The 8,547-nt window shown below is 37.6% G+C and overlaps 1 protein-coding gene across 2 annotated transcripts in view; it reads left to right on the plus strand.

Annotated features, from left to right (window-relative positions):
* The window catches only part of LOC150076202 (uncharacterized), a 104,663-nt gene extending 96,643 nt beyond the window's left edge, over positions 1–8,020 (plus strand). For both annotated transcript variants that reach the window (XM_090388109.1, XM_090388108.1), the window contains exon 9: positions 7,814–8,020. In XM_090388109.1, the coding sequence (XP_090244235.1) occupies positions 7,814–7,975 (162 nt within the window). In that variant the 3' untranslated portion in view covers positions 7,976–8,020. The remainder of the gene's footprint in view (positions 1–7,813) is intronic.
* The last annotated feature ends 527 nt before the right edge of the window (positions 8,021–8,547 follow it).

Genomic DNA, 8,547 nt, shown 5'->3' on the forward strand with positions numbered 1-8,547 from the left:
CCATTTCCACTTGCAGTCTGCCAAACCCCATGTACTTTTTCTGACAGAATCTCAGTTATCGGTTGATTCAACTACTGCTCATCTCAGAAGCCCAAATTATTTGTTGTGTGATTTCTTTCGCCTCAAAGGTGGTACTTGTGCATATGTCCATTCTGATATTCCCTGTCAGAGACTTCGCAATTTGGAATCTCCTCTCTTTGATCTTCTCTGGCTTAAAATCTCCCTACCTCACTGCGTCAAATTCATCTGTTGTCTCTACTGTTCACCCAATTCCACTAATCACTTGGAGCTCTTTGACTCCCTCTCTTTGCAACTTGACTTTCTGCAGTCCAACTTTCCTAACAGTGAGGTAATTTTCCTTGGTGATTTTAATGTTCACAACTCCAGCTGGCTTCCGTTTTCTAGTCACACCGACCCAGCTGGTCGAGATGCTGAGGCTTTTGCAATTACTAATCACCTTGCACAGATTGTTTATTTACCTACAAGAATACCGGATAATCCTAATCATACAGCCAATATGCTTGATCTTTTTCTCACAAACAACCCTTCTAAGTACACGGTCGAAGTGAGAGGTCCTTTAGGCTCTTCAGATCACAACTTGTTGATTGTCTCTTCTGCAATGGAACCTTTATCTCATGGCTATTCCCAACCTCGTGTTGTTTGCCATTACAAGAATGCAAAATGGGATGACCTGCGAGACTTCTTTTCTTCTTTTCCTTGGTCAGATTACTGTTTCAAAACTTCTGATGTCAACATTTGCTCAGATTGTGTCAGTGAAATTATTCTTGTAAGAATGGAATCCTTTATCCTACACTCCACTTTAAAATCTCGTCCTTTAACTAAACCTTGGTTTTCCAATAAATGTGCTAAGGCTGTTCAAGAGAAGAATGTTGCATATCCTAATTGGCTTGTTTCTAATTCTCCAGTTTCATTTTCTGCCTACACCAAAGCTTGCAACAATTGTAAAGCAGTTATTAATCAGTCCAAACTAGAGTTTGAACAGGCTAAGAGGAGAAAACTTTCTTCTTGCCCTAATGGTAGCCGAGCATTCTGGTCTCTAGCCAAAGTTATTGGCCGCAATTTTTGCCCATCTCTGCTCCCACCTCTGTCCAAACCAGATGGTTCTATTGCCACTTCAGCCAAGGATAAAGCTGACCTGCTAGCATCCCATTTTTCTTCCAACTCGTGTATTAATGATCTTGGTAACACACCTCTCACCATTCCCAACATGCCCCATTCAATGCCTCCTGTGGTCTTCCGTCAAAAGTTGTCAGAAGGATTTTGACGAATCTTGATGCTAAGAAAGCTCCAGGTCCCGATGGTATTTCTCCACTTGTTCTCAAAACCTGTGTTCCTGAACTTACTCCTATTCTTTGCCGCCTTTTTTCCCTTGCTTATTCCAAAGATGGTTTTCCTTCTGCTTGGAAATTTGCTCATATCCAGCCAGTTCCTAAAAAGGGTGACAAATCCTTCCTATCCAGTTATCGTCCCATTGCAATTACTTATACTCTTTCTGAAGTAATGGAGAAATCAATTAACCGCCAACTCTTAAACTACCTAGAAACCTTCCGTCTGATCAACGATCGCCAGTATGGATTCAATCAGTGTCGATCCACTGGTGATATTCTTGCTTATGTTACCCATTTATGGACTAATTCAGTGGAAAGGTTCGGGGAAACACAAGTAGTTGCTCTTGACATCTCAAAGGCTTTCGATCGTGTTTGGCATAAAGGTCTTCTAAACAAGCTTCCATCTTATGGTTTGCCAACTGTTTTTAGTAATTTGTTATCCAGTTTTCTCTGTGATCGCTCACTGAGGGTGATGGTAGATGGCTCTCTGTCTTCTAACTTCTCCACTAATCCTGGTGTCCCCAAAGGTTTAGTTCTTTCCCCCACTCTTTTCCTCTTGTATATTAATGACCTTCTTCCATTGACTGGAAATCCTATCCATAGTTTTGCTGATGATAGCACATTGCATTCCACTTTCCATTTTGAGAAACCTTGTTCTGCTCCAAATAGCTTCAATTTCTTGTAAATCTGCTACCAATTCCTTAAATGCCAATCTTCAGGTAATTCTCCAGTGGGGCAAAGACAACTTAGTTGATTTCAACCCTTCTAAAACTCAGTCTTGTCTTATATCTCGCCAAAAGGATTCTTCTGCTCCTATGCTTATCTTTAGTGACATTCGATTTCTAGGAAAAATTATATATCTCTTTTGGGGATTACCCCGACTTCTGATCTCTCTTGGCACAAGCACATTACAAATATCGCTTCCTCCGCATCTAAAAAACTTGGTTTTCTCTTTTGCTCTCGGCATTACTTTTCTTCCAAACAGCTGCTCACTCTGTATAAATTGCAAATCTGCCCTGCCATGGAATATTGTTCCCACATCTGGGGTGGTGCCCCCAAAACCTCTCTCAGGCTTCTTGATTCCATTCAGAAGAGGGCAGTTAGGTTAATTAATGATTCATCTCTAACAGAATCTCTCCACTTGCTCTCTCATAGACGTACTGTTTCTGCTGCATGCCTCTTCTACAGATACTTCCATGGGCACTGTTCTTCTGAATTGGCTTCTATAATTCCCACTCTCTCTTTCAAAACGGTTCAAACACGTGCCGCCACCATCCAACATCCATTTACTGTCCAACTTCAAACTCGCAGAACCAACTTTTCATCTTCCTCGTTTATTAATTCAACTGCCGTTTTCTGGAACAACCTTCCTTCATACGTATTTCCTGAAAATTACAGTCTGCAGAAGTTCAAGTCCAACGTCAACAAATATCTTCTTTCGTCTTCTCAACCTCCAACCCAAGCACGGTACTAAGTACTATAGGCTCTAATACCTCTCGTGTTTGGGGTTTACATAAAAAAAATAACAAAAAAAACCCAACAATTTACAAGAATTGAACTGAACAGTTTTGTATGTGACTGGATATTCAAAAGATTCTAGTTCATTTCTTAGCTCTAGGTTGAGTGAATGAAGAATCTGTTGACACCTGGCACTTCTTTTTCTTGATGTAGGTAGAAGAGAAAAAGAATTCATTCCCATCTACTGGAAGGAGGCATCTCTTGTGTTCTGTATTAAAGTAAACGATTTAATCAATGCATTAGGTTTATGATTTTTTTTTTGTGGTTTTGTTTATGATTCATCAGAATGAAGATTCTTCATTCACTGCAATCAGAACTGTTAGGCTCAGTTATGAGTTTGACAGTTCTGATACAGTGGGAACATACTATCATCAATTCTGGTCACCCATTTTGTTCACTTAAAAGAATGTACGGCAGCCTAAAATTCTTGTTAGCAAAGGAAAAGAATTACAAAGTTTCACTCATTATTGCAATAATGAATGGATACTTTATGATTTTAAGACACCAACTCTTGGACAACAGTTAGCGTTACAAGAAATTCAGCAAGCTGCTATAAGGCAATAATTTCATGACTTCTGTGTCCCAGAAAGAAGTGGAAGCTTTATTAGCATTCAAGAATGTGGAAGATTTTATTAGTCTTTAATAATAATAGTATTATTAAAGCATGTACACTAATGCTAGAAGTATAGTAAATAAAATTGAGGAATTTGAAGTGCTGATCAAGATATCAAAGACAGATATTGTTGGGATATCAGAGACTCAGTGTCACACAGATATAAGCAGTGCAGAATTGGAATTTGGGGAGTACAATGTGTACAGACAGGGTAGGAAGGGAAGAGGGGTTATGCTGATAGTTAAGAAACACAATATCTAAGGAAGTGCATCCAGTTGACACGGGTGGAAAGTGCAATGTTAAATCTGTTTGTTGTGACGTAAACACAGGGAAAGAGAAAATGGAGAGTAGCAGTATGTTATAGGCTTAATGACTCTGATTAGTACAATGAACAGTTGTGCAGAGAAATAGAATGGGCCAGTAAATCAGAATGTCTTGTAATGGGGGATTTTAACTTTCCAGATATTGACTGGAACTTGTGGGTTGGTCACTCGCACACTAGCAAGATTTTTGTGGATTCATTGGAGGCTTGTTTTCTATAGCAACATCTTTGAACAGTAACCAGAGGGAGTAATACCCTTGATCTGATTATCAGCGGTGATTAGCAAAGGAACCACTAGTTACAGTGATCACAGTGTACTGATGTGGGATTTACTTAATGATGTAACTACCATCAAGGGTAAAGAGAAGGGTTTTTGTTTTTTTAAAGGTGGCTACAATGGTCTCAGACAGTTTTTAAATTCTATACAGTGGGATCAACTGATGATGTTCACAATGGTGAATTCTAAATGGGAAGCCTTCAGGGACTTAATCTTGGAGGCTACTAGGCTTTTCATACCAACTAAGAAACATCTGCCTAAATGGATACCGTATGAATTAATGAGGCTCGTCGCAGAGAAGAAAAATGCATAGGATGCATATAAATTATCAGGCGACACAAGACGCCATGGCAGATATAAGCTGGTCTGTAATCAAGTCACAAAGGAGGTTAGGCAGGTGAAGATGGATTACGAGATATCTCTGGTAAAGGACACAAAGAAAAACAGCAAAGAGTTCTTTACTTATGTAAATTCTAGAAGGAAGGGGATGAATTAGATTGGTCGACTTAACATAGATGGTTTGACTATTGATGATCCTGCTCAAGTAGCTGATAAACTGAATGAGTATTTTGTATCTGCATTCACACATGAGGAGTTATTCAAGGAGGGGAATGCCAGAAGTTTATCAACCTCTAACAGGGAGCGAATTGATTTTGTAATAACTGAGAGCAAAGTGGAGGAGAAATTGTTGAAGTTAAATATAAAAAAGGAACCTGGGGCAGATGCAATCTATCCTGTTATAATGGAGGCAGCAAGGGAAGTAAGCAAACCCTTATCCATAATTATGAAAGCATCCTTAGAGTCAGGGGCGGTCCCCATGGACTGGAGATCTTCAAATGTATCCCCAGTTTACAAAGGAGATTCAAAGGGTGACACAAATAATTATAGACCTGTTAGTTTAACTTCTGTTCCTGGGAAAATAATGGAGTCACTGGTTAAAGAAGTGATACAGGATCACCTAGACAAGACAGCAGTAATAGTTCAGACACAGCATGGATTTGTTAAGAGGAAGTCTTGTCTGACCAATTCGATTGGATACTACGATGTGGTTACAAAGGAACTGGATGCAAAAAATAATTTTGATATCATATACTTGGATTTCAGGAAAGCTTTTGATGCTGTTGTACATGGAAGACTGCTGTACAAATTGGAGCGGTATGGCATTAAGGGCAAGTTACTGCAATGGATAAAGGGATGGTTCAGTGGGAGACAGCAGAGAGTGGTAATAAATGGACATTGCTGTACGTGGACTAATGTTATTAGTGGAGTATCCCAGGGTTCGGTGCTGGGCCCATTGTTGTTTTGTGTATTTATCAATGATATCGATGAAGGTATATCAATCTTAATGTTCAAGTTTGCAGATGATACAAAGGTTAGCAGAGTTGTTAATGATAGTAAAGATAGTAACATACTGTCTTTACTGTAGAAAAAATTTAGGCAAAAAGGTTGAGAAGTAGCAACTGAAGTTTAACATTGACAAATGTAAAGTACTCCATATGGGTAGTAGTAACCCAAGAGAAATGTACCAACTGTGTGGTACTACCCTCAGGGAGGTTGGAGAATGATAATGACCTGGGGGTAATTGTGCAGTCAGATATAAAGTTCTCTGATTAGTGCAGATGGCCTGCCAGAGCAGGTCATGGAGTTTTGTCAGTGATATATAGGAATTTTGCTAACAGATACAAGGAGGTGATTATCCCTTTGTATAAGGCAATGGTCAGTTGTTGTTGTTATTTAGTTTTTAGGAGCATTAGCAACTAAGGCCATATTGCTCCGGGGATATGCGGTGGTCATTTCCTGACCTTTCCACATCCTCCATATTTGGTGGTCACGGGCTCCAACCCCGGTCTGATCAAGAAATGTGTGCTACGCACTGCTGCTCGTGCCCACCTGGCTACGGATGGTCAGACCAAACATTGAGTACTGTATTCAGGTCTGGAGGCCTCATTTTAGGAAGGATGTTGAGTTGCTAGAATGAGTACAGAGAAGGGCAACAAGATTGGTGAGAGGAACAAAGGGGTGGGCTTATGAAGAAAGGCTTTAGTTCTGCAAATTGCAGCATCTGGAGACTGGCACCTGCGAGGTGATCTGATTGAGGTGTATAAGGCCTTGAATGGATTGAGCAGGCTCAGTGCTGATGGGTTTCTTCCTCTTGTTCAGGTTACAAACCTGAAGGGACATAAGCTGAAATTGAGGAAAGACAGTTGTCGAATAGATATGCGGAAATTTTTCTTTGGCCAGAGCGGGTAGTTGATTGCTGGAACAAACTTCCATCTGCTATTGTGGATTTACAAATAGCTTAAATAAATTTAAGGCTGATTCTGTTATAATAGCTTAAATAAATTTAAGGCTGAACTAGACAAACATTTGGAGTGACCTGATGGGTGAAATCGGAAGGGTTTTTTTTTTTTTTTTTTTGGTTTGGCTGATTCTATTATAAGCTTGCTTTCTTGCATCATATGCCACAACAAATGCTAATAGTAATAGGCATTAATAGATTTTTTTTTTCCACATGGGAGTCTTAAGATTCATTTTCTGAACAACCAACTTGTATACTTTCCAGAGAATGTTGGTACAGCGAGTGAAGAGCAGAGTGAAAAGTTTTGCTAAGATATCAAGACAATGGAAAAAGGGGTATCAGGCAGTGATTTCAGATTATTTTTTGTTTTAAAATAATTAAAAAACTGTGCTATACCACAGAATTAACTATTCATTTAGTGAGGTGACTGGTGGCTTTAATTTAAAAATGTATACATTACCATTTGTTCTTAATACCCTGTAAAACTGGCTATGGAATGTTGCAAGTACATATGGTTTGCTATGGGCAGTGCATTTTTTTATTTTTCATATTGTGTAAAAATTGTGCAATAGAGCAAATTTAATTACAGATTTGGAAACTAAAAATTGTACAAGTTCACCTTGTGTGAGCATGTTAGAGAAAATACTGGAGGTATGAATATTCCACACCTGATTGTTTTAATGAAATAAGCATAAAATGGAACACAAAATATTTAATCTCTGCCAGATTAAGTTTTTGCTGGCATTAATTGCATAAAACTCTGGCATTACTGCAATACAACACATTAAGCCAATATTTACAGAAAACATGTTTTGAAATTATCATTTAAATGAACATAAAACCCAATTTTTTATTAATTTTGCTTGTGTGTTTCTGACAAATATTATAAACATTAAATCTTTTTTTCCTTTTTGCCAAGATTCTTGTGACATTCACTACAAAAATTCTTTATCGCTGAAATATAAAAACACTGAAATTCATCACTTCATATACCCATTTTTTATTTGGTTTATTTTTCAATATAAGCAGCCTTCTTTGTATATTACCATCAACCAGTGCATACTGTTCTGGATAATATCATAAATAACACACAATTCATCTAACTATGTCAGCTTCCGTTTCATAGAATTATAAAATGTGATGGTGTGTCTGTTTTTTTTTTTTTTTTTTTTTGTTTTTTTTTGAGACATCAATTTAGGTGAAATTTTCACTGTTATATATGATTCTAGACCATAAATTAAAATTATGAGGCAAGAGGCTTAGACTGGATTTCAAGTTTTCCTTTTAGCCAGTGAGTTGTTAGTTCTTCCATGGTTACTATATAATTAAAACATATTAAATGCTTTATTTGATTTAAAAACTAATAATTTTATTCCTACATTTTTATACTGTATTTTTGAGTGGATAGTTAAGATAATAATTTTTTTTATTTCAGTTTGAGATCTTCAAGGAAGATTATGTTGCAGAAGTCAAATCACGTATAGATACAGAAAGGAATTCACATCTGGCAATTGAGGAACTTGTACAGTTAAAACAGAAAATGTCAGAAATACAAGACAGAATAAGTCATTGTTATTCTTGTAGTCAGTATTGTTAAAAGACATAAATGTGATATGTAATATAAAATGGGCTTTGAACTTCACTTTAGTACATTTATAAGTGATATTTTCTGTGTTTTGTATATTTTTTTCCTGTGGTAGAAATTGCAGCACACTATAAGTTGAATAGACCAGAGAGAATGAGATGAATTTGATGAAAAGAACACACTACAGTGCATTGTAAGATCATAATTTAACTGCCTTTAATCATGCTTTTAAATGGTTACTTGTTTTCATGGGTTAGATCCATCAGTTGAAAGTGATGGATCTAACCCATGAAAAAATAGAACAGGTTTATTTTTGGTATTATTTTGCAGAACTTTTCCAATTCCTTGTTCACATGCACTGATACTTCATACATGGTAAAGAACAAAAATACAGCTGACTGGGCTAGTCAGGTGGGTAAAGTGCCTGCCTGGCAACGCAAAGGTCGCGGGTTCGAATCCCGCCTCAGGCTTGGATCACAGTATAATGCAAAAACCTTGGGAGGTGCATTGTGGCCACAGAAGCCGATGCGCCAACAACTAAAAAAAAAAAATACAATATTTATATATTTCAGCAGATATATTAC

Source organism: Mastigoproctus giganteus, chromosome 13 (assembly GCF_048544385.1).
Source record: "Mastigoproctus giganteus isolate SK-2022 chromosome 13, ASM4854438v1, whole genome shotgun sequence".
Classification (NCBI taxonomy): domain Eukaryota; kingdom Metazoa; phylum Arthropoda; class Arachnida; order Uropygi; family Thelyphonidae; genus Mastigoproctus; species Mastigoproctus giganteus.